General features: G+C 34.8%; 1 protein-coding gene across 1 annotated transcript in view; it reads left to right on the top strand.

Annotated features, from left to right (window-relative positions):
• The window catches only part of LOC118198080 (uncharacterized), a 122,421-nt gene that overhangs the window by 11,847 nt on the left and 83,006 nt on the right, over nt 1-27,568 (top strand). Inside the window, exons 3-9 of the mRNA XM_035369677.2 lie at nt 421-589; nt 7,068-7,274; nt 9,291-9,424; nt 9,626-9,770; nt 14,519-14,681; nt 20,395-20,678; nt 26,473-26,663. Of these exons, the coding sequence (XP_035225568.1) occupies nt 421-589; nt 7,068-7,274; nt 9,291-9,424; nt 9,626-9,770; nt 14,519-14,681; nt 20,395-20,678; nt 26,473-26,663 (1,293 nt within the window). The remainder of the gene's footprint in view (nt 1-420; nt 590-7,067; nt 7,275-9,290; nt 9,425-9,625; nt 9,771-14,518; nt 14,682-20,394; nt 20,679-26,472; nt 26,664-27,568) is intronic.

Here is a 27,568-nt window from a genome sequence, read left to right on the forward strand (position 1 = left end):
GGATAAGGGTTAGACGTTTTGAAAAATTTTGTATATAAATAAAATATTTAAAAATGTACGCATGCGTATTTTGTAAATCAGATTAAAAGGTTTGGCGAGGTTCTAAGTAGCTGCCAAGCCTCGTGTCTTGACTTCGTTTGAAAAAGCATTTCCTAGTTATTTCCTAAGATTTTGAGTTATTTTCTACATGACTTTTTTATGCGGTTCCTAGTCACCGCTTAAAAAATTTTAATTGTGTTGCAAACATTGATTTTAATAGCTTCTCGTGAAGTTTTGTGAGATTTCTTTAAGCCTCTTTTATGTGGTCCCTATCCACTGCACAAAAACAGGTTTGAATGTATTTTAATTTCGTACTTTCTGGTACATTTATTTCTGGTATTTTTATTACCTACACCTGAATTGAAATCGTTATCCTTTTAGGATGCAGTTAACACGAAAGGCTTTGAAGCTATATTGCAAGACGCAGTACTGGATGTCTATTCTCAACACATGGACGAAATGTCTCATATTTTCCAGCCTCCAGAATTTTCCATGCCATCAGACTTTATGCGCTCTTTTCTCCCAGGCAGTGGTATCGGAAATAGAGAAGGTAAGCATTTTTAATCAATCTTTTCATACGAAAATGTTTAACTTTCCACAAATGTCTAGGATACGTAAAGGTAGTTTAAATTCAAATTTTACAAATAACATGGCTTCATAAAACTTCTATCGCAAAAAATCTATGGAGCAAAAAATGTTCAAGTTATGAAGTCGTACAAAAATTTACTGAACTCCGTAATGTAACCGACTCCAACAAGTTTAACGGCAATGGTAAATTTTAATTAGTAACGGGAATTGGGGAAGCAGGTCAAGGATAACTGAAAAACATGAATAATTCGAACTTATAATAAATAATTCATGCAAATCGCGTGTTCTATTTATATGGGGAGTTCTCAGCTACCTTATTCTTGCTTATATTTTATAAGCTATCCTGAAGAGGCCTTAAAGTTGATTTCTAATCCCTACTTTTCATGGAAAACTTGGATATTTCACCATGCACCTTTGACCGCTGATCAAAGAATCAGCAGAACTTCTGCTCATTTCTGGGAAACTATATCAGCAAAGCTAAATTAAATTTTCGTATGCCGAGTTTCATGTTCTTTCGGTTATAAAAATCTGTCGCACTGTCACAATAACACGTGAAGGTATCTAAGTGTTTTTTAGCCCGAAGGGGCAATTTGCCATTTCGTTTTTGCATTTTGCTGTGGTTGACTATAAAAGGCGTTTCACTTTCCAGATTGTTGCCACCAAATATTACAGCTCTGCATTATATTTAAAGAAATCAAATAACGAAGAATCTGTATGAATGTATGTATGTTTCTCGCATTGTGAAAAAACAACGGTACCTAGAGTTATCCAATTTTGAATGTTATCTTCCACTCTAATGTATGGAATATCTGAGCATCTGGAAGCCCAAATATGGAACTAGTTTTATCTATTTATTTTTTAAAACTTTAACGAATTTTTAATTAACACACTCGACGAATACAAAATTAGCAATGGCAACACCGTACGAAAAAAAAAACATTTTTATCTACAGCGCTCGAGACTGTGCATCGGAAATTCTAAATACATGCTCTAATATATAAATTCTAAATATATAAATTTTGTTATTGCTCTTGAATTTAATTTTATGGTTTAAGTTCAAAGAACATGGTACTTAATAAATAAAGACAACACAAAACGCCGCTTTGGGCGTAATATAAAATCTAAAAGCTTTCAGAATTTATTTTTTCACGAATAGTTTGTGCGATAATTCTATATTCCTCAGTAAGTTTTATTGTTGATTCGCCACGTTTAAAATTTTTTGAATAATGCAAGTTTTTGCTTTAATGTTTAAAACAACTTTCTTGTTTTTATTATTTATAACGTGTTCCTTTTTTCAATCTAAAATTCTGAATCGATTTTTAAATGAATAAAGCAATATATGCCCGAAAATGCGTACGAAATAAAAAAAAAATCCCAGTAATCAATCGAAAATAAAAGATGCCTTCGACTGTGTATATGCAGAACGAGTTGCACGAGCTAATCATTGAAACTAATCCTAATGATGCTATTCAGCAATTTTTTGGCTTGTGTTTGTTTAATAAGCGTGCTTGCTTGGATAATCCACATCCGGATAATCAAAGAAAAAAAGCACCGTAGCTCTTTAATGTTTCTTCGTAGTTTCTGTATTTGTAAAGATCACATTTCCCGCAGAAGCATTGCTCTATGTCAGTTTTTGTTAATGCGTTGTGAAATTTTTTTATTTTGTCTCAACACATCCTAGAAACTTGACTTAGACCAGATTTTAAGCATTTATCTAAATTTTAGAAAATATTGATGAATATAAAACGCCTATTTAAAAGTGCATAGTTATTTTCACTTGTTTTATTTACCTGCCGCTTAAGTTTCCAAAATAATTCTTCATTGAGGTTGCGCTCTTTAAAGTTCGGGCATCTCGGGTATAAACTAGTATGCGGGCCCACTAGCCGCTGAGCGGTAAAGTCGCTGAACGCTGGTAGTTCGGCCGGAGGTTTTTAATCCCACGAAAGGAATGGTTGCATGGGAGTTTTCAGTTTTTCCGCACGTGTTATGTATATGCGAGCCAATTTTTCCTTAGAAAGTCCTCCACGAAAGCATACCTCCGCTTACGCAAAAAACCCTCGAAGCTTTACCGTAATTACATAAAACAAACCAAACCTAAATTAGTATGTAATCGGTCTCGTGAAACTCCAGGTAACAAGCTAGAATAGCTCGAGGATAGCATTTTTAAATACAGTGTACTTCTGAAAAGGTCATTTTTCTGCTTAAACTTTCTGCTGCTTCTTATTCGCCTTGGGCACCATAAAAAAAACTAACTGCGAGTGAGAGGCGCTATTAAGAATTATTTTAGTTACATTTTATTTCTCACAAAATCTTGCTCAAATTTTGTGCTGCTGGAAGGTCATGATATTCTCTTCTCAAGCCATCCATACAAGTGGAAACAATTCACAAGAATAAAACTGGTTTCTATTTATTTATACGCTAGTTAAATAAAATAACTTCCATTTATATGCTAATTAGTTTCCTTAATTAAATAAGCGTAAATTTAGCATAAATTGGCATAAATTAGCGTTTATAAATAGATCAAGTAATGTTTAGTATCTTTTTAATACTACTCATTTGAAATCGAGTACTGAAATATGTTGAATAGTTTTCGACAGGAACCGTAACGTTGTTTCAGAACATTATCATCTTAGCCGACTTTATTCATTGATACGTGACAAATGCAATTAATATAGTTACTCTCTCGTATAAGCTTAAACTACAATATTATTTAAATTTTATCCTGAAATTTTCTTATGTGTATAGGAACTGTTCAGGCACGAATCTTAACATATAAAAGCTTAAGCTAACAAATTTAAAGTTTTACTTAATGTCTATTATGTAAGAATACAGGTCTAATACAGGGCAATGTCTATTGTGAAAGAATTCACCCGACATAAAGTGTATTCCTAATCGTGTTAAATAAATTCATGTAATATAAGAAAATTTGTCAAATTTCAGCAATGAGTGACCTTGGGAAAAGTTCTATGCTTTATATGAACCACAATTACATAGAGTTCATTACATGGTGGTAGTTCGCAATGTTAATGTAAAGCAAAGATGCTCCTTCTTTGATTATTAAAAATTTACCGAAATCGGTCATCGAAGATAGAAATGTGAGATTTTTATCATTTCATAGTCCTGTTTGTATATGTTATTATTTATGTGTTCCGAGCTAAGTCACTACACGGAAGGGGAGGTGCCTTCGTGGAGCACTTTCTAAGGGAAACTGTCTAGTATTAACACGTTACACATAGCGAAATTCACGAAAACGCCCATGCAGCTAACCCGTTGGCGGGATTCGAACCTCGAACCGAACTACCAGTGTTCAGGGACTTTACCGCTCGACCGCAGACCTATTGTCATATGTTTTGGTACTAAGTTATGTCAGGTGTATGTAAGAGTAGCTAAGTAAAACCAAAGTAATAAGAGTATTCCAGTGCAAACTGAAAGTACTATGTATGCAACTAATAAAGTAGTACTATACTTTGTTTATTAATGTAATATCATTGTAAAGTATTATTGTGATGTATTATTGTAAAGTATAATTGTCTAACAAAATATTGTTGTCTAAGCAATATCAAAGTGTATCCAAGTGTAAGTAATATCAGAGTAATAAGTGTATGAAAGTAATATGAGTACCAAAGTAATACCAAAGAATAAATGCAACTAAGTTATATCTAAGTATATGTAAGTAAAACCTAAATGTCCCCAAGTGAAAACCGAAAGCATTACATATGCAACTTGTAACGAAATACATAATGCACATTGATATCAATTTACTATTTTGCAAAATTTAAAGTGTATCCAAGTAACATGAATATAAGCAATGCCAAAGAAATATTGTGTCTAAGTAATATATAAGTGTATCCAAGAGAATCAAAGTGTATCCAACAAAGTAAACTGAAAGTACTAAGTATGCAACTTGTAAAACAACACGTAATGCATAACGATATCTCGATCATGTAAAGTGAGTCATAAGAATATGTAAATAATAAGTACTGTCATGTTTAATGTACAAGTGCTAAGTAAGTGCAATGAATATGTGTAAAAAATAAGTCATTAAAATGCGCAAAAATTAAGCATTGCTATACGTACTATCTGCAACTTCTAAGCATAGCCTTGGAAAATAAAAGGTGCATCCAAGCGATAACAGGTTAAGAAAACGCATTACATCCATGTGTAATCCAAAGAGCATATTAAAAGCTCAGATTAGATATGTAAGTATCAAAAATAAAGCAAAAAGTGCATAAATAGCAATGAACATTGCCTAACAACAAATGCCAAGCCTGTATATCCTCTACAAGGCCCACATATGTCCAGGAATTTGTACACGTATTCATATCTGACTATTTTTGCTTTAATATCTGTATTCTTTATTCAAACTGTGGATTTATAATTATTTGTATAATTCTTATTCTTAAAACTGCTCAAATAACAACAAAGCCAGGCATGTATCTTTTCTTCAAGGCTCCTGTATGGCCATGTATATTTCTTTTAGGTCCAATAAATACTGCGGCTTGGGCAGTTGGATGCTGGTGCCACGGGTGGTATTTCCGTTTTGGTTGGCAGCAACTGCAGTGAAGAGGAACCGGACGCTGGGTCTGGGTGTCTGCTGTGAGCCCCTTGCGTGGGCCTTCTGGGGCCAAGCTCTAGATAGTTGCAGAATCCGGACATTACCCGAAAAGTCCTAGTAAGCCGTACGGGTGTCCGGCCCTGCTGTCACCTGTCGTATGTTTTTTCCCCGTGCAGTAGATTATACCACAATGGTTGTCCTAAAGGATTACTTGGAAACGGAATGTCGTTGACGAAAATGAAGGCTAGTTTGTCTTTTGGGTTTCTATGAAAAAATTCCTCCATCAACGGCAATTCAGAAGTTTATATGGATGCATCCTTCTAGATGTTAAAAACATCAGGAATTGATACAGAATGTTCGAAACAAACTTAGCGTTTGTGACCTAAGAAATAGGCGCTGGTGAGTGACGGGACTGTTGATGACATTTGTGAGATAGTGTCTTTGTCACCCCTCTTCGTGATGCTGATACTTTGGAAACCAGAAAAATAAATGCTATATGAAGTGTTAACCCTTCGGTGGTTGCGAAATTAACTCAAGCAATTCCTTCTTCCCAAATACTCGCGATATCTGTTGTTAAATTTGTAAAGCGAGCTGAGTTTATTTGCGCTGCTGCAGTGCATAACTGGAATGTGGGCTGAGCTCGCTGATGACCATCAAAATATTTACTCATTACGCCACTACAGTGCGTAATCGGAATGCGAGCTGACCTCATTTAAAGAACATCAAAAGAATAGCTGGTGAGAACTAAAATACCGGCATTTTCAAAGCTACAAAAGATGCATTAGTATGGTACTTTTCATTAAACTCAATTACGGAAATTACCCATTTTCACAAAACCACCTATGTCTAACTGGATTAGTTTCGGCTCTGTTAGTTTTCATAATCGAAAAGATGTTATATTCACCTTCAATACCGTACCAGTTTCCATGCAGACGATCCACAATCATAAAATTAGATTGTAAAATATTCAAAATGATTATCTATAATATTGTTACGAAATGTACAGACGCGGTAAGAGGGCTTCCCTGCCAAGCAGTTTTAGGGTTGACATAACATGGCAAAGGAAGGCAGGTTTGCCATATTTGGCGAGAAATCGCCCATTTGGCGACGAAATTGGCAATATGCCATGGGCGGATGGAGAACCTTCTGGAACGAATTCTTACCGGTTTAGCCCAGAATGTTCTCGAACACAAGCCGAAAGCTATACAAACCCTGCTGGTCCGCAGTCAGAGTAAGAGTGCCTCGTCTAGAGTGCGAGATGGTTGGTGTCTTGTCTAGCGGGTCAGTCCGTGCGAGAGACGATAGAGTTGACAGCCGGGCAGCGAGTGCCGAGTGGCTCGTTGAGTGCATCGAAGAGTTTCTTAGTGTATCGCGGTTAGTGCATCGTCGAGAGAGTGTGTTAAGGTCTGGGAACGACTGAATAGAAGAGTCGGGAGCTGTGCTTTTGTGTGTCGTCGAATGCATCGCGAGTTGTAGCGTGGAGAGCCTCGAGAGTACGTGGAGTTCCGAGAACGACCGAGCAGAGTCGGGAGCTGTACGCTGGTGCTTTGCAGTGAAGCTGTCTCCACCATTATTGCCTGATAGTGTGCAGGCTGTGTCGCTGATTGTTCCAGCACGTTTATAGTAGATCTTCGATGACTGTAAAACGTGATTTTGGAGCTGCCTTGATTAATACGGGCCAATAAAGTGTGTTTCGATACTTCATCAAGTGTCGTTGACTTTCACTCAAAATCCACATGAACCCCGTACGAACGTGAAGGAAAAAAATAACGTAACAACTGGTGTCAGTAAAAAGTAACAAATATCGCATGAATTGTAGTATAGTTTATTGTTGTACCATTGTACTGTATTTTCAGTAACTAAAACGTTTTTTGTTTTGTTTCAGAACTCATTATCGAAAGCATTAAACCACTACCAGTGTTTGACGATATGACTTCTACCCAGTGGCGCTACAAGAGATTCAATAACACCGACTACATCCTGGCTGTCTCACAAAAGACTGTTTTACTCAGTCAAATTGATTCGAGCATCGAAAATTATTTCGTGTTGTCAAAAGACAAAGCTGTTCTAAATTTTGTCGCAGACCATTGGAGTGAGTACCTTTTTAATACTTTTTTTTATGTGGAAAATATTATAAAGCTTGATGTCTAAATGATTTGGCAACTATGAGTTTCGTTTCTATGCCACGCGGATCGGCTATGCAATTGTTTTCGGAGCCATAACACTTAAGCGAAAGATTCCGTACCACGTTCAGTAATCCTGAACGAAAACTTCTAAACTGTAAAACGTAAATGCTAATGGAATGTTTCCTCACAAAGAATCTAATATGTTTTAAAGCTTAAAAAAAATCTCTCATTTTATCAATAAAAATTAACTTTTAAAGACTCCTTTCGCAATTCATGTGTAGCGTTAATGTGAACCAGCTTACTTCAAAAGAACCTGCACATGGGCATCCTTGCATTTTGATTAGTCGCACAGGAAAGCGGTGTAGCAGCAGGGTCAAGGACCCTACCCCTTGTCGAACATGTAGGGTGTTTCGAATGCTGTCAACATTTTGATTAGCTGGCTTTCGTCAGTTTTTCACTACTCAGTCCGACTGCATCTGTTAAATTTTATTTTTCGTCGGGTACCATGTTAAGGTTCCAGCAGTGGCTTAATATCACAGTGTTGGTAATTCAACCCTGATTTGTAACCTATGTAAACAGATTGGCTGTATAGGTATTTTCCCCATGCGAAACGTCAACCAGTTTTGCTTAACCTACCACGAGTTCATCTGTTTCCTTAGGCAATTAACCCTCCATGTGCTTTGTCATATTCAAATAATATACAGAGAATATAAACTTTCTTTGCCTAGACTTCTATAGTTTCCAAGTAGTGCGTACTCGTCCCTGTCAAAAAGGACCTTGTCCTGGAGAGTCGTCAGTTTCGGAAGAAAATGTTGCAAAATTTTGCCAGCTGTTTCTGCGAAGCTAGGTCTAGAAACTCCAGCCCTTTTAAAACCTTTACCCGTGGGCTACAGACACTAATTTGCCATTTAAATAAGTATTCAGGTAAAGGCAAGTAAAGTAAAACTATGTGATAGGTTTTTCTGCATTCCATTCCACATTATTTAGCAATTTTTAAGTCTCTAAGGTGGTCTTAAATTCCTTGAGACTTATTTAATGTAGTCAATGGATGGGACATAGATCTCCCAGCTACGCATAAATGATATACTTGATTGATTACCACTGATAGCTCGTTTTAGTGTAATGCAAAGAATTCCATAGAGATTTGACAGTGAAAGTGTTGGAAATGATCCAGATTTAGAGGAAAGAAAATTAATTGCCAAAATTCCTCCTGTTGAGTTACTTCATAGAAAAGTAATCATTTTTACGAATCATATTCTTTTTCAGGCCCCCAAGCGGGAAAATTGCTGAACATTAGTAGTTTGGTGCGAAGTTCGAATTCTGCGAACGGGCTGGCTGCATGGACGGTTTCTTGGTTTTCCCCATGTGTAACGTGTATACGAGCCAATTTTCCTTAGAAACTCCTCCACGAAGGCATCCCTCTTCTTGGACAAATAGCCCTCGAGTGCTTTGCCATCTTTCCCCGTCTTTCCCCCGTGAAAGGACTTTCCCCGTCTAGTTGCATGTTTACAGTGCCGCCATAACGTAGGAAAGGACTTTCCCCGTCTAGTTGCATGTTTACAGTGCCGCCATAACGTAGGAAAGGACTTTACCCGTCTAGTTGCATGTTTACAGTGCCGCCGTAACGTAGGAGAGGACTTTCCCCGTCTAGTTGCATGTTTACAGTGCCGCCATAACGTAGAAGACTTTCCCCGTCTAGTTGCATGTTTACAGTGCCGCCATAACGTAGAAGACTTTCCCCGTCTAGTTGCATGTTTACAGTGCCGCCATAACGTACCGACACTGTACATTTACAAACATCCATGCCTTCTCCGTTGAACGCGGGCTTCTTCTGCGTGATAGTCAGCGACTCTAACCACTATACCTTTTGGGCGGCGAAGAACTTGTATAGTAATGCGTGATATGCGTACATTGAAAAGAACTCGTTATGTACATTTTCCAAAACATCTGTATGATTCTCCAAGTCTTAACTTTTTTTTCAGGTATTGTAATAGATGTTGCAATATACATTCGTATGGAAAATAATTTAGAAGTTCTTTATGTGGCGATCCTGACTCAAAATACACAGACTAGTTTCGTCTACGTTTATGAAGTCATGGGGGACAGCAGCTTCCGGGTAAGTAGCGAATTTCTTCATTTCAGTATGAAGAGAGAGGGATTGCAAGTCCTAAAAGTTATAAAAAAATAAACAAACTATTTATGCAGTTTTCCGTTACTAATCAAAAGGACACTTCTTTATATTAGGTTTATATTCTATGCTTTGTATCCTACCGATTTCTTTAGTTTCAACCACCACACTGAAAGTGTTTTTCTGCAGGTCAGTCTCTTTCCTTTGGGTATCGGTCCAGCAGTCAGCGAATACAGCGCCAGAAAGCTGGCATTTGTTCAGTCTGATTCTAGTGGTTCTTTGTTGGTACTTATCAGCACTCCTGATGTCTCAAAGTGGGTATATCAACAGAGAGGTAAGGATAAATTAAATTTGAATTTCTAATTCTTCTCTGCAATTTTCTATACAAATTAAAAAATATAGTATCAATCCTAAGAAAATAGTTTCAAATGGAAAGTTTATCATTGAGAATACCGTTTTTATTTTCGCCTTTTGTGGTGGCTTGCAGATAATTTAACAAGTAGACTTTCTCCTCGCAAACTTTAATTACAGAAAACTAATTTCATTCTTTAAAATCTAGTAGTAATTTTAACAGAAAAATCTCATGAAAAAGAAGTTTTAGGTTTTTGACTAGCGAACACACACGTGGGGTCTGTTTGAGCCCACAACCATAAAACTTAATGCTCCTCTTAAACCATAATTCATTATTCATTTCCTTTGCAACTGTCAAGGTTTATGGCCTTTATTTTAGATTACGTCTCAAATTTGCAGCTTCATTACTTGCTAAGTAGTTACTTTAAGTACTGTTTTGGGCTCGTATTTACCCCCACGTGCATCTTCGTGTAAATTGAAATTTCTTAAATTCGCGTGCAGAATTTTTTACTGGATTTTTAACCAAAAAGGCCAGTTTGCCGAGAAGGGCTATTATTTCGTTTGGCATTTTGTGTCGTCCACTCTAAAACGGCGTTTCGCTTTTTACAGCGTACGGCCAAATATTAGACATTGCATTATATTTAAAGAAATTAAATAATGAAGAATCTGCGTGAATGTATGCATGTTTTTCACGCTGTGAAAAAGCAACGATACCGAGAGCCATCAAATTTTGAATAACGTAGAAAATGAATAACGTAGTCCTCCACTCGAATATGGGCATCTGGAACCCTGAATTTGTTTTATGATCTATTTCATATTTTGTAAAACTTTAACGAATTTTTCATTGACAAAATCAACGATTTCAAAGCGAGCAATGGCAACACTGTACGGGAAAAAAATTATCCCCAGCTCGCGAGACTGTGTAGCGGAGATTCTAATAAAGACATGTTCTTTTTAAATATTTTGTGATATTGTTGGTGAATTGAGTATTACGGTTTAAGTGCGTAGAACATGGTATTTTAAGGGTTTAAGCAAGCCCTATACCGACAATGCTAAATTGGCGGTTTTCGATGTACCTTTTCTCAAAAATCTGCTGTAGATACACGCTTGAAATTTTTTGTGTAATTAAAGTATACTTATCTGATTATACTGAAATGAGTTTCTGAAACATCTTGAATTTTAGAGTAATTTATAGAATATTTTGTTGGGCATAGTAAAATTTAGCACTTTTCTCGCACAAAAAAGTTTAAATTTTTTTCTCTAAATTTATCACAAAAAGCTCAGTAAATATTAGGAAACCTAATAAATAAGCCATAAAAATTTTAGATGCCTGTGAGCAGTAGTTCCTGAGAAAAGGTACATCGAGTGTAAAAAAAAAAATCACGTTTGGAGAAAAATTAGTTTTGATGTAAAAATCCTCATAGATCAAAGTAAATCGGTAACAAATTAAAACTAGATTTTTTACAGTTCTAGTTTTCGTAGAGATTAAAGAATTGTGTTTTTAGAAAGACAGAGGTGTAGAGAATTTGAAAATGCAAAAATATGAAATCACAATTTTTTGAAGATTTTGCCGTTCCAACATCCCTTAATGAAGGTAAAGCACGAAAAGTTACAAAAACGCCCCTTTGGGCGTAATATATGTTCTGAAAGCATTCCGATTTTTTTGTGCTGGTAGAAGCATTGCATCGATATTACAGGTCTACAGAAAACACATGAAATAAAATAGAAAGTTACTAAAACCTTTATTACCTTTGCTTTCTAAAAAACGAAACGTGGTAGTTTTTGAATTGGAAATTTGTTGAAAATGTTAGTTTATTTAAAAAAAGCAATATTTGGCAACATTTTATATTATTTGAACGAATTTTTATAATATATTGATTAGTTTGTGAATTTATCTTAATTTTTGTGCTATTAAGTTTTACAGAATTTTACACTAATGTCGATGAAAATATTTGATTATATTCTAATAATAAAAATATAAAAAATAATAATGAAAATAATAAAAATATTGTATTTTATTTTGCATTTTTACGGAATGCAAAGTGATAGATTTCATGCAGATTTACTCTATAAAATATATATCAGGCTACAGCTACCTTCCGAACGCGAGCTTGCGGAACGCACTTTCGCGTACGTGCGTTCTCTTGTCTCCATTTTATTTGTCCCATTTTATTTGCATCGCCGTACGTGATTTAGAACGAACGCCGTACGTGATTTACGTGAGAACGTGAATTATACGCCGTACGCTGCAGAGCGCCCAACGCATTGCGATAGTCTTGTTCAATAACTTCATATAAAAAAGTAAACATTACTTAGAACAACAAACCGGAGTTTGCAAGTTCTAATTCTCGAGCCTACCAGCGTCCAAATATAAATAAACCAAACCAATCCCCTAATTCTCAATAATACTCCAGGATGCTATACTGAAGCCCTCACAATACTGAATACAAATGTAAATACACTGAATATATCAGCCAATGGGTCACGAAATCGTAAAAACATTCAAACATTCTATGTTAGCCATGTTTACTTCTTTACAAATGAAGCGCTAGACTAAAAAAGTACGGCACACTAGTGGCATTTTGGAAGCAATTCAAAGTAAGGCATTTCATAAAAATGATTAAACTAGCATGGAATGATTGAATTTATCAACAAGGAATGCGCGCTGGCATCAGCTGAGGCTAAATGTTAACGTTTTTAAAGGATTTCTATCGAATGAAAATCGCACAAATTTCAAAAGCGATAGACGATGAAAGTTTTTCAAATATTATAGAAGAAGAATTCCAAAGAATGAGATACATTCCGCTGACGTCATAGATCACGTGATTTATGTATACCTTTTGTAAACAAACAATGCAGATGACCTCAGAGATCACGTGACTTATGTACAGCTAATGCAAACAAGCAAGGTCATTCTTCCTCTTCTTCTCTTGCGGAATGTATCTCATTAGTCGAGAATGACGATCATGAAATTACAGATGAAAAACTGGATGATCTTATTACCAGTTGAAGCAGCGATAGTGAAGAGCATGGAGAGACTTAAACGTATAAGTATTTAAGCCAGCTGTTCAAAACAAAGGCGCGGGAACTGTTTGATTTTGTAACAAAGATTGACCCAAGATGATAAAAGGGCACTTTATAAGAGACGCTTTATAAGAAGTATTGAAATCCTTTGCACTTCTTACTGCGAAACTTTAATCCTTTCGACCCTGAATATGAATAATAGATTTTCAAACAAAAGCAATTTGTTATTATAAGGTTACTCATTGTAGTTTTGTTATTTTTCATCGTTTTTGTTTAGTTGATTTTCTATTGTATTCATAGACCTATAAACTGATCTGCTTTGTCAACTCCTCCCATTATCTGTCGATAAAATGCTATCACTGTGGACAAATCAGTTTCTGTTGTTTAGTTTGTCTTTTCGTTACAGTTGTCAAATTGGCCTTCTGACAATTTGACATTACTAATACTACTTTGGTATCATGCCAAGTAAACCTGTGGACTTGCATCGAAACTGATTGTCCATGTTGCAACTTGCCTCCAATTGCTGGTACGTTTTTGCGCTTGGCCGTGTATGTACCCAAAGCCCCATAGTTTATTGTCTGTAACAAATGTACGCTGGTAAAAAATATCTATAAAAGCATAGTACTAAGTCTTTAGCTTTGATGGTGGAAGCGAGTAATTTGTCGACTTTTTCAACAAGAGTGAGCAACTTATCATAAACAGATGTAGTACTTTTACCAGCACGTGCAATTTATATCGCATATGTATCCTGAATCATCACTGTCAGGCTGAAATGGTTGTTACTAGAACTCGATGAAAATGATTCTTCCGGTTCTGATTCACCTAGCTTTTAAGCTTCTAGTGGTTTTTGCATCAATGGGCGAGCCATTTTAAAGCTAAAATAAAAATCTTAATTACAACCCTAATGGCACACATATGTATCGGCAATAATACCGGTGGTACATATATATATACCAAATAAACAAAAAGATAAATAATTTCTAAACTCTAAGTAATTTGTGCATACCTAATATTCTATTTCTTTTCTAAACGTATTATACGTATGACAAAATTATGCATAAAATTTATTCTTGCGCAAATTTACTGTAAAATGTATAACACAGGCGCTCACTGGTTTATTGACAATCATTACCTTACATTTAGTGAAATCCGCATGGTGTTATACACTGGGGTGATGTCGTGTTACTTAAAATACAGTAGTAGTGCACGTTTCGTTTAGTTATAATGTTAAATATCTACCGTTTGGGACAAAAGGGTTAATGAATTGCCTCAGACGTTGTCCCAAACAAAAATCGCCAGCTATTTAAAAAAGTAATTGTATCATGTACCTAATTATTAAGCAATAGTATAAGTCCTTTCATTTAACATTTGTTTCGTTTTCCACTTTAATTACAATTTACGTTTGTATAAATTATACATATCCTTTTTAATATAAACTATACCTAACCCGTTTTTCCTATAGAAAGTTAACTTTGGGAAATAAGATTTTACCGTACGCGTAATGTGTTAATGTCTCAATCCCCGCGCTTTCAGCAAGGATTTACTGTATTAAATGGTGCGGTCAAATATACCCTACACGCTATCTCTTAGAATCAGCTGATATTGTCATAGGTTCAAGATATTTAATACATAATTTAAAACATGCCTATTTTATAAAAATGTCTTAAAATTCAGTATTCAGTTTTATGTGAAATCTTTGTCTTTCAGGCAGGAGTGGTATGAATCACTACATCGAAGTTTATTATCCATCTGCAATAGATCTCGTCACATTCACAGTTCACGGTCATGGTTATGTCGCTGTTACAAATTACACAACCTGCGAAATATTCAAATTGGATAGATTTGTTAAAAGCCATATGCTTTTCGACAGGTAAGGCAATTACCAAACTTTTTCTTAGCTTCTTGTTTTACGCGAATTTAATGAATGCTGATATTATAATAATTAAAACAAATACCCTCTCGGTTATGTAAAAATTTTTATTTTTTTAAATTTGATTCTTAGTTTCAGAAAACATTTAATATAGCAGTTACTTTTAGCTGCTTTTTTGATTGTCAAAAGCACTATCCGTTTTGAAGTAAGAAACGTCAACACGTATATATTAGCATTTGTCTTCCCATATTTAACACCACAGTGCATTAATAATTCAAACAATTTTAAAATTCCTGAGACGCGTCGGCTAATTCTTATAGCAGAAGTGTTTTAAATGATCTTTTAAATCTTCTTAAAATTACAAAACAACTACATTTACTAGGCTAATCTTTCGAATATGGTAACAGATAGTTTGGCGACATTTTGGTAAGGCGATGAAGGTTACTAGCTAGGACTTAGCAGTGTACATGGATAAAGTCCAGAGTGTGTGCAGTGCCATTTTTGTGCAATTCTGGGATGTTTTTTAAGTGAAAAATAGGTCGATGTGTACATGGTTACCGTGTATGTGAAATTCTTAAAAACACGGCAAGCAGTTTTCGTTTCTGCACTTTCTCCGAATTTCGTACCTAATCTTCGTCATGACTAAGCACTTTTGTTCCATATAAGTTCTAGCATAAGCGTAATTCGGCTAGCGGATTGTTGGGGAAAAAAAATGAGTTAAAAAACCTTTACTTCGTGAAAACAAAATGGCGTCCAAACAAAAACTAGCAGGTTACTGTAGCAGGGTTGGTCGCCAAATTTTCGCCAAAAAAATCGTTAAGTTACCATAATCCAAAGATTAACCATTTACTATTTATTTTAACTGCATTTTCCAAGTTGGTCTTAAATATTTTACAGTCGGCTATAATAAGTCCTGTGGAAGGTCGTGTTGGATGGTGTAATAAAAGTATTTTACAGTGTAACATTTTATTGCAATGGTTAAGTTACAGAGACATAATATATAATTTTAAAAATTATACAGACGAGGATTCTGATACAACCTAACATGTTTATTACCTGGCTTTTATTGAAGTCTTTCTCTGGCTACTCACCAGAGGGCACCTTGATTGCTAGAGGGAGTTCACCATAGTTTATATTAACAGCAGAGTTTATAGATTACAGTCTTCGTTATGTGAGATATATTTGAAATAATTGTTATATAAGTTTCTCAATCTATGGCCCTCAAAGCTTGCCCTTGTGGTTCTCTACCATTTCCAAAAACGACAAAACCTAAAATTCAAATTATTTGATTGACAAGCTCTGGTAACAATAGAATTGTCATTGAATGAAAGAGAACACTTTACGGAACTCTTGAATGACACGAGACTTAAAATGAAATTCCTAGCAGACGATTATGGTTCATTTCCAGACCCCCTTATCAGTGAAAACGTATAATTGTGAACTACAGAATAGTGACTTAAAAATTGCAATTTAGCTTCTTTCTACGAATGTATGTAAAAGGTTTCTTCCCTTTAATCAAAGAAAAGCAAAGTACCGAAATCGATTCAATGTATGTGCTGATCTCAGACTTAAGCAAACCAGCATATGTATCAAACATAAAACTGCTCCTTAAAAATGGGCGATTTCGTCCATCTCATTAATGTGGATACTGATATTTAATTTATAGTTGATAAGTTAGATTATGCCAACTCCAATAGCCTTTAATTTATTAAAAAAAAATTCTTCTACTAATATAATTGCTTTCAATAACTTTACAAAATCAAATGAATTGTAATTTTATTTTTAAAACGTCAGTACAGTGACGTATGCTAAAGAAATGTTTCAAAGGGACAAGAATAAGGTGGTCCGAAGAACACTCATTTATAAAAGTAATCCATTCTTGAAAAATGTATGAGAAATGCTGAGTTGACTCGAGTTTTCTCAGCGAAATGTATGTTAAAACTCTCGAAACAAAATGTTTTAGTTTCGGAATGCTGCTAACGAAATTAACAGAATATTGTTACTTGCAACGAAATAAGTAATATGCATAAAATTATTAAATCTTTATTTTATTTCCTATTTTATCCGACATAATTTATATAACATTAGTATGACAAACATTTTTGTCCACAGTATATGATGTACCTAGGACATAAAATTGCTCTTATTTTAATAATGAATTTACAAATATTTATTACATTTTGACAATCAAGGTTGTTCATTCCGGCAGACTATCTGGAAAATATACCTGTGTGTAATCTGGCAGTCAAAGATGCGCTAGTGCCAATGTAATTTTGGCAACGATTTGTATAAATCATTTCTTTTCTTTGGAAGAAACAATGATGGCACTATCCAGCAATCCAAGTAAAGATTATTCTTTACAATTTTCGTTAATTGCTGTGTTTTACTTTTGCTGTATTGGATATAGTAACAGAAAACGTCTTTTGTTTTTCTGCAGTACATGCCTACCAGTAGTCAAGGGATTAAGAGCGCTGAATACTGGTAGCTACACCTGGCTTGGGTTCAAACCCCGGCAAATGGGCTGGCTGCATGGTTGGGTATCCTGGTTTTCCCCGTGTGTAACGTAAATACGAGCCAGTTTCACTCGAAGTCCTCCTCGAAGGATTCCTCCTCCTCCTCCTCCTAGGCAGATAAACTTCGTGGATTTGTCATATTCAACTAACTTAACCTAACCTTTTCTGTTATGCGTAACAGAAGATTGTTTTTACTCTTCTCAAACAAGCTGTCATGTTTATTTTGAATGGTATTTTTTAAACTTTCTTCTGTTCTGCTTCTATTTGTTATGCAAACCTATGGGAGGTAGTAACTGTAATTTAATGCAGTTCTTTGCGAAATTTCCTTTAGATCAGCACCTCATACCAACTACAAGCAAACCGTGCAGGGTTAGTATGCGAAATTCGGCTATCTTCGAGTCGGTATCCTACTGTTATCCTTATCTTTTGTTCTCAGAAATTTCACTTTCAAGAAAGATTTCCTTCAGTAATGTTTAATTTAATGGCATGTGAATCTCGGCGTCCATGCATTTCGAAGTACTATATCCTGATCTCTTAAATTCAGATTCCTTTTCTGTGATCTCCTAACATACTACAAAAACGTCAAACTTAGCAACATTCATAAAATCAAATAAACCATTACGTGCGCACAAGATTGCATTAACGCTTGTCAAATCATATGACACAGCACCTCAGATAGGTTTCAGGAGAGCCGCAAAATATTGTAGTTTCATTTAAATAAATCTTCTTTCATGTGAATTTAGAAACGGACCATCGTTGAGTTTGTGCTATAGTATTAAAATCGTAAACCATTCGTTATATAAAGCATTGTTTTTGAAAAGAACTCGTACCTGATTCGAAATTATTTTCAAGGAAATAATTATGAACAACTTCGCATGAATTCAAAACCTTTTCAGAGCAGATCATCTTTTACTTCTCAGAAGGATATTTTATTGTTTTGTGACAAAACATAAAAGATAATTCAACGCAAGCGAAGAAACTTTTGGTCATTTTTTAAAAGACTAATAATCAATATAAAATGCAATGTTTGAGCAAAATTTAATTTTTTACAGCCTTCGTGATCGAAAGTGAGAGATATTGTTGGAGTTGGAAATCGAGCAGTTACGTCCAGTTTAATTTAAAACTATTTGAAAATCATCATTGACAAAATGCTGACCCTTTCCATCAATCCCGATTCATTCAATGGCATGATTATTCAAAAGATAAACTTATGTAGCAAATTGTCTCGAAATGAAGTTTCATATACTTAACGTCAATCGACCTAATTGCATCAATCGGTCCCTTTGCTTGTCAAGAAGGTTAATATTCTGTTTTTTAAAAATTCTGATATACCAAGGATGCTGCTAGCTGAAAGCATTTAGAAAGCATCGCGCTGCGAAAGTACTGGTGCAACCAGAGCAGTAAATTTTCCACCAAAATTTGTGATTTCCCCAAAATTTAGGGAGGCACCGTATGGCAGAATTGAGACCCCGCAGATATTGTAGCAGCTGGCAAATTGCCTAGTAACGGCCTTCGTTCTTGAGACTAAAACATGATTGCAATATAAGTGTACAAATTTTGCTGGGTTGTCCCTTATTTTAGCAATTATCCCATCTGCCTTTTGTGTGAAATATTTAGGCCTCTGATATTTTAATTTCATGAAAGATTTGACAACTGGATTTTTAGTTTCATGCGGTGCTTTCATTTTAAAACAGGTATGAAACAAAATTGAGTCTTGTTCTGCCTGTTATTATCGTTGTCTTAACTCTCAACTACTGAGAATGGACAAAAATGTAAGTTTTGTTATAATTTTGCTCCGCACCTGTTTTAAAATGAATACACTGTATTCAAAAACTAAATTCAGTCATTCCTTGAACTAACAGTTTTAAGTAATTTTTTTTTAGTTTTAAATTATTAATTTAGTAAATTATTATGGAATAAGAGTTTACAATGAAACGTAGGGACTTAAACTAAATATTTGGTTTATCAGAAAAGTGTTATTTCATTAAAATATAAATTTGTATACTTGAATCTAAATTGAAATTATTTCTGGAAATCCCTACCAAATAACAAGTAAATTAAATAAAAGTTATATTTTCTTGTATTATTGCAGATATTTATTGGAATTTAATAGATATGACTCGTTCAAAAATACGCCGTAAGAGATATAAAACCCCTATCCAAATCTGCATAACCCTCAGTTAAGCAATAAATGCCTAACATTCTAAAGATTCGTAATTTTCACTTCAGTTTCTGAAGTAAATGTGCAAAGATTAAATGAACATCTAAATAAATTTAGGCATTTGGACTTCGATTAAGCAGTCCAGCCTTTGTCCATTTCGGACATCCGAAATTTCCTTAATATTTACATATTAATACTTATTTTATTAAATTGTTACTCTTTTTAAAATTAGTATTAGTCCAAAGGGGCTTGTCCCTGAAGGACTATTGTTTTCGTTTTACGATTTTTGATTTAGCGTTGAATCGCTATAAACGGAGAATCACTTTTCAAACTGTTGCCACCAAATGTTAGTATTGCATTATATTTGAAGAAATTAAATAATGAAAAATCCGCATAAATGTATGTTTCTCGCATTGTGATAAAACAATGATACATAGAACCATCGAATGACTTAATCCTCCTACGAATATGGGCATGTAAAAGACCAAATTTGGAATTTGTTTTATTATCGATTTCATATTTTGTAAAACTTTTAACGGATTTTTGAGTAACAAACTCGACGATTTAAAAGCGACCAATGGCAACACTCTACGGGGGAGAAAAAAAAACTTTTTATCTCCAGCTCGCGGAACTGCGTATCGGAAATTCTAAAGATAGGCTCATTTTAAAATTAGTTTGCAACATTGCTAATGAACTGAATTTTATGGTTTAAGTGCAAATCACATCATATTTAATAAATAAATATAACACACAAAATGTTAAAAAAAACGCCCCTTTAGACGTAATTTACAATCTGAAACCTTTAAATTTTTTTTTCAAAATTTATTCGATTTTATTAAGTCTATGCAAACATTTTTATTCTTTTGTAAAATTTCTCAGAAATCAACCCTTAACAAAGTCCATTTTTCGTTCATAGCCAACCCATTTTAAGTCAAGTAAAGAATGCTACATTTTTTGCCTGGGTACTGGAATAGTAACTGAACTTGATTAACTGTTTCTTTAGTATTAATATTCTTAGCGAATGTTATTTTTATTTCAGATTGGTATCGGTCTCCACTAATCCTCTGTTGGACGTAGAATACTTCCGGCTAGGATTCAATCATTATCTAGCATTAGTAGGAACAGAAAAGCAATACCTGTATATTTGGAAGAGTGCAGAGTTCTCCCTGAAGCAGGAATTTAATGTTCCTAGTGCTCAGCAACTCTATGCAGCTATCTTGCCTACCTGTCGAGATGATGTCGTATTATTTGTGGTTACAAACTCTGTCGCAGAGATCCTGGTATTCAGCGGCAAGAGCGAAAGCTTTGTTAAACCTAATGCAGGTACGATATACTTTAAATTTAAATCGTTTAATTAAATATTGAAGAGATATCTACTGAATCTATGTGGAATAATTAAATTCTTGATATCTGAATTTTTAACTTTCACAATCAGGGACCGATTAAGGCAGTTTGGAGACAGACACGGTTATGTCCTATTTCAGGCTTTCTTAGAGGAAGCAAGTTTGAAAACTGTTTCATTTGAGTGTCTCATTATGGGATTTCCCATTTCGGACTTTCTAGTCAGCATGGACTCGAAGCGAAAACACGATGGACCTAGGACAGTAGTACGTATGAACTGACATCGAAAGGACGCTCAATCCTTTAACACTATTTACATGCAGCATTAAATTCGCTTGAATTGATGCTTAAAAATAATTTCAGAAATAGAACATTTAAGAAGTATGTACTATCATTTAGTCTAGCTGTGTTCTTTGAATACCCACTTCCCATCAAAATTTTGTAAAGGAGGGAAATATGAAAAAAAAAGCTGAAATGGCACGAGTTTTTATATTTTCACCCTATAGCAGGATATGAAAAGTCTGAAATGGCACAATCTTTGTTCTCAGTCTTGGAAGCTTTTTAAGTGAAAATAGGACATTCCGCTTCAGACATAGCATATCTTTCGCGGATCAATCAATATTCACTTTTCCTGTTTTCGCGAAGGTAGAAGCACGACATTATGATAGATTATACTATGAATTTGAAGTCTCTAAAACCTACAGTCTAGGGGATAATCAGCCCTGTGTATGCAAATTCTTCAGCTATATGATTAAGAGTTCAAAGATTCAAAACAAACCATACTTTGATGCCTTAGATGTAGGTAGACTTTTAAGCTAACCTTCTTCTAAAGTATCGTTAGTGCCCGAGTGGTTAATGCCGCTGAGTATACTATAGATCAGTCTGGTTTGAGATAGAACCCAGATTAAGCCAAAACAGTCTGGGTTAAAAAAATCGGACTGTTTTGGCATTTTCTCCCACTGTAACTTGAATACAGGCCAGTTTTCCTTAAGTTCTGCACGGAAGGCATCCCATCCTAGCAGACAGCATTCGTATTTTTGCTTATCTAAGCTTCTTTTACAATTTGATTGCCTAATTTTATAGTTATGGTTTCATTTATTTCTATAGTAGCATGAAACATATTTAGCTTGTACTATGTGTGAATTTATATCCAGGCGAGTCTTGATTAAAGATGTGAATTATTCGATAAATGAAACCTAATGCTAGAATTACCAAAGAGAGAAAAGCTTGCTAGGCCTTTTTTTCTTTTGATAAAAACAAATGTATGTTAATCGTCTGTATGAGGTTCTGAATCGCCAAAGATATAAACCTTAAGAACATTATTTCTAGATTCCGTTTCACAGTAGCTGTACTCAGCTAGCCACTTGGTGGTTTCGCTGTTACCTTGTAAACATGAAAGTTTGCCTTTTTAAAACCCACGATCAAGGCCGTATTCCCCAGGCAAATAAATATCATGTAATTTACTGAAATTAAATAGACGAAGCAATTTAAAATTTACGTCCTGCATAGTTTTAAGTGAATGACCGGACTCCCTAATTAAGATGCTTCGTAACACAGCATTATCTTCTTCATGATTTATGAAGTACAAAACTTCCTACCTGACGCAGAGTGATGTTAGAGAAGTTCGTACACAATTGTTCATTCAGCAATTTCAACAGTGTTTGGATGCATAATTTACCTGATTTTAATTTTTACCTCTAATCCATTGTATTGCATCGAATTATGTGTCTATTTTTATAATCAGGCGGAAGTATTTTATTCATCAATTCAAATTATATTTTGTAAGTCTTCAATAATGCAGGGGCCCACCAGCGGCCGAGCGGTAACGTCGCTGAACACTGGTAGTTTGGTCCGAGGTTCGAATCCCGCGAACGGGCTGGCTGCATGGGCGTTTTCGTGGTTTTCCCCATGTGTAACGTGTATACGAACCAGTTTCCCTTAAAAAGTCCTCCACGAAGGCATCCCTCCCTTAAGGCAGATAGCCCTCGAGTGCTTTGCCATAATCTAATAAACCAAACTTCAGTAATGCATGTATTCACAAATTCTAATATAGTCAGTTAATGTTGGTGTAGTCTAAAGTCATACAGGTCTGCAATTTTTCTAACTGAAGATAGGTGACATATCGATTGGCGAAATGCAACAAATTGCACATACGTTATTAGGGGATAACATCTCTCAAAATAAACTTAGATTCTAGAATCCTTTTTTCATTTAAAATAAAGATTGCAGATTATATAAAACACATAAAATATAGATTATAAAAGCCTAATGTTTTAAAAACCAGTTGTTTAATTTCTCTTACCTTTGACGAATCTTTTGTGACGGTGTGCTTTTGGTACACCTTTCTTAAAACATACTGCACAAAACTCTTTTAAATGTTGCATGATTGTTAAAACCATATCATTTAATAATAAGCAGTACTTTGCATTTTACTTAAAAAGAAAAAATACTAAAATGGTTTGAAAATTATAGAAAAAAAATATTTAATCTATCTAAAACTTATGATCATAAATTTTATGTCCTGTATAGTTTCAAAGAAATAATTAAGGTAAACAACTGTGGAAAATTTAAACCTTCCAGGCTGAACAGTTTTCAAGAAAAATGTACCGAAAGTTAAAAAGATATCATTTTTTGAGAAAAACTGGAAAAAAATCATTTAAACGCTAATAATTTATAGAAAACCATTTTAATATTTTCCTACACCATAATCTCCTTGAATTGACGTTTCTGCATCTAGTTGTTTTATTAACTTGTTTCTTTCCGGTCATTTTAGAAAGCTTTTGATCAAATTCTTTCCGGTCATTTTAGAAAGCTTTTGATAAATGAGATGAGCCCCACGAATTCTATCACAATTTATTTTCGCAAAGTACCATATAAAATCCTGGTTGTATTTCTAATAATTCCATTACCTTATTGCGGCTTTGTACTCTATCATTAAAACGTATAAACATCATTAAAACATACTATGGCATCTAATAAACCTAATTTTAATCTGATGCCACTCATATAAAGTTTTTGGTATGCATGTCCAGATGCAATTATTAAATATTTCATTTTGTTTTGAGTTTTTTCTTGAATGCAATTTGACAGTAGTTTTTTTTGTTTTGTTAGACTTCTAAATACACTTTTAAAACAGCTAATAAAACAGGTTTTGGTAAAGAATGTTTATGGACATATTTTTTACCATATGGCTTTATTGTTGCCACACCAGACATCTGTCACTTCTAAACTGGTGGGCTGGCTAGTGCTTGTTTACATTTTATAATGAAAGATTTCGGTCGTTTAAAATTTCGAAAATTAAGTTATATATTTTTGGCATCGTCTTGGGCTACTTTAGTTTCTAGCCCAAAATTGAAAATTTTTGTCATATGTCCCTTAAATTAAATATTAACATTATATCATTAACTACGCGTAATTAAATTGCTACATGTGTTGCATTGTTTGAATAGTGAATCACTCCGTATAACAACAAGGGAGACGGCTAAATTTATAAAGTCAGATACGACAGGGGAATATTTACTAAATAAATTTAAAATCATGCACGAGAAAAATCTATTAAAGTATAGCATAAAATTTTCAGATGGCAAAGTAACATTTTGCGTTCTCTTTAAAATTGTTAATTTGACGCTTTTTAATGTTTGGAATGCGCATAGTTCTTCATTCCTAAAGCTTTAAAGAATTTGCTTTAGAAATATAAACTAGATACAAATTCTGAACACTCTTACAGCGAATAATCGCTGTATCTGAGGTAATAAGAGGCTTGAGGAGTTTTAAATAAACCCTTTTATTGAAAAAGAACTTTAATATAAACTCGCTTCTTGTGCTTATAAAAATCGACCACTTCTTGTGGCCATGAAACTAAAAGTGTAACATTCAAATTTAAAACTTGTACTAATAGTCAAGAACTACGCAATTAAATTTAAATCGAAGTTAGCTCAAAACTGTGACCGGCGTAACAATTAAAACGTCGGCGGCAAATAATTCAAAGCCGAATAGTTACAAACTTATCAGAGATCGCAAGAACTACGCAATGTGGCCACGAGTTACAAAAACGAGAGAGAATTACTTAAACGTTGGCAACATCTGTGGGAGACAGAAACCACCGGCAGAAGAGTTTACAGATTTTTTCCAAAAGTCTGCCGGCTTCTAAAATCTGGCTCGTCTCACTTCACTCAGTATCTAACAGGACATGGTCCCTTCATGACTTACCTGCATCGCTTCAGACGACGCGTAAACGAGCATTGCTCATGCGGGATGGTAGGAGATCCGGACCACTATCTGTTCGCTTGCAGAGAGACCGCTAAATATCATCTTAGGCAACCAGTAGCAAACCACATCCATGCATGGGCCGAAGCTACTTCAAAAAATCGCAATGCATTGAAACGCATATGCGATTGCATAAACATTGCACGCATAATCTCAGACAGGCTGGAGTAATTCTCAGCCACCATCCTCGTCACCAGCACAGCCCCTGTATGCTCTGTACCTGTAGCGAACTAATTTTATCTTAAGTTAGCTTATTCGGCTTTTCTTATTCCCTGTATATATTTATCTTCTTGAACTGTAAACCTTGAATTATGAACCTTGAACTATGTATTTTGCCTTATTTTATGTATTGTTTACACTGTTTTGCCTTTTTTTTATTTTATGCATTGTTTTACTTTCTAGTTTTTTACTTCTTATTACTTTTAGTATTTGTAACCACCTATCCATTACTCTGTAAATATGTAACTGGAATTGTTCTTCACGCCCGCAATGTACCCTTCTTCCATCATGCACTATCGTCTTCGTCCAGCATTTGTTTGCACTGCCCCCAGCAGTCGTCTTGAGCACAATATGTATTTATAAGTGTGTCTTTTGTTCAAGTTATTTCCGTCAGCGGGGCTACCTGGCCGATATGCTAACTACCCAGTGGACCGGCTGCCTCGCTGTCGGTGGAAAGAAAGAAAGGTCTGTCTACAATCCAAAAACCTCTGATAAAGTACTCTCTAACGCATTTACTTTTTGGTGAGGAAACGCAAAGGAGACGTTATAGTAAATATCTAAATAATAACTGGTTAGTTTCAAATGATAGCCCTACTGCTTCTTCAAGCAAAAAACACACTTTATATATTTAAAAATACAAAAAATCTGCAGGTTTCAGATTTTAAATTACGTCCAAAGGGGCTTTTTTAAGGTTTTGTGTTTTACCTTTATTTTTTAAATATCATGTTCTTTGCACTTAAACCATAAAATTCAGTTCAATAGCAATGTCGCAAAATAATTTTAAAATGAGCCTATCTTTAGAATTTCCGATACATAGTTTCGCGCCCTGGAAATATAAGTTTTTTTTTTTTTTTTTTTTACCTCCGTAGAGTGTTGCCATTGCTCGCTTTGAAATCTTTCAGTTTGTTAATCAAAAATTCGTTAAAGTTTTACAAAATATGAAAACAATCATAAAACAAATTCCAAATTTTGTCTTCCACATGCCCGTATTCGTAGGAGGACTACTTCATTCAAAATTCGATGGCTCTATGTACTGTTGTTTTATCACAATGCGAGAAATATATATACATTTATGCAGATTTTTCATTACTTAATTTCTTCAAATATAATGCAAGACTCTAACGTTTGGTGGCAACAGTTTGAAAAGTGAAACGGACATTTAGAGTGATTCAAAATCGCAAAACGAAAACAATAAACCTTCAGGGACAAAGCCCCTTTGGACTGCGAGTTGCCTATAAATGTATTTATATATATTTGAATTTCCCGCAGTAAATAGTTGTTTTCTCTTTAGTCATACCATCGACCTTCAACATCATGGCCGGGTCTGTCACATCTTTTGCCTACAAACACAAAATTATAGTTTTGTTCCGGAACTCTGGAGGATTGCTTCAAGTTTTCGCCATTGAAACCAGCTTGGAATCTATTCGGGATCCATATCTAGCAGCGGGAGACAAGGTTTCTCGGCAGATGAAGGCTATACAGGTATTTTGTAATTTTGCTTTCATCCAACATAGATTAAATATTCATCTCATCACACGCTAATCTCTTGGAATAGATTGGTACACATTTCTCCTTGTAAGATAAAGCAAAACATCAACCTTTTGATTCCTATCGGTTTTATAGAAACTTCTCGATTAAGGCCTCAAAGAGTTCTCTGCCCAACAAGCGAAGATGCATTGTCAATTATAGATGACCTCAAAATCCATTATTTCCTACAAGTCGAGGGTTAATTTGAAGCTGAATTTTTGCCATTTTTGCTTTTATTAGTATGTGATTTATACTCATTACCATGAAATGCTAACTACCATTACGAATTTCTACAACTTTAAAGATTGTAGTTATTTTATTATTTCTCAAATCGGGTGAAATTTTGATTAGCATGCAAAAGCTCGTCATTAGCAAATGAAATCCGCAGACATGATCATGCCTTTAAATTCTAGAAAGAATCTAGCAGCAGCATTTGTCGTCCCCGTGTCTTTATGTTGCAACACTGGACGAAATATAAGACCTTTTTATTTTCTTCGCATCTTCATGCATAACCGATTTTCAATGTTATCATTCATCTGTAAAATCCATATCTTATTTTACTTCGGAAAACCTCAGAACAGTCGCGTGTAGTAAAATGTAACATTTACATATGTTCATTTACGTGTCTGTCAGTGGCCGAGAGGTTAGGACCATTGAATACTGCGAGTTTGACCTGGATTCTATACTAAGCAAAAAGGTTGGCTGCATAGTTGGTTTCCCCATGTGTAACGTGGATTCAAGCCAGTTTCTCTTAGATGACCTTCTACGAAGGAATACCTCCAGTAGTCAAGATAAGCCTCCTGTTATTTGCCATATTCGAATTACAAAACCTAATCTTACCTGTCAGTTTATATTGATTT

Source organism: Stegodyphus dumicola, chromosome 2 (genome assembly GCF_044657685.1).
Source record: "Stegodyphus dumicola isolate Sdum_Otavi_A_Nest chromosome 2, ASM4465768v1".
NCBI lineage: Eukaryota > Metazoa > Arthropoda > Arachnida > Araneae > Eresidae > Stegodyphus > Stegodyphus dumicola.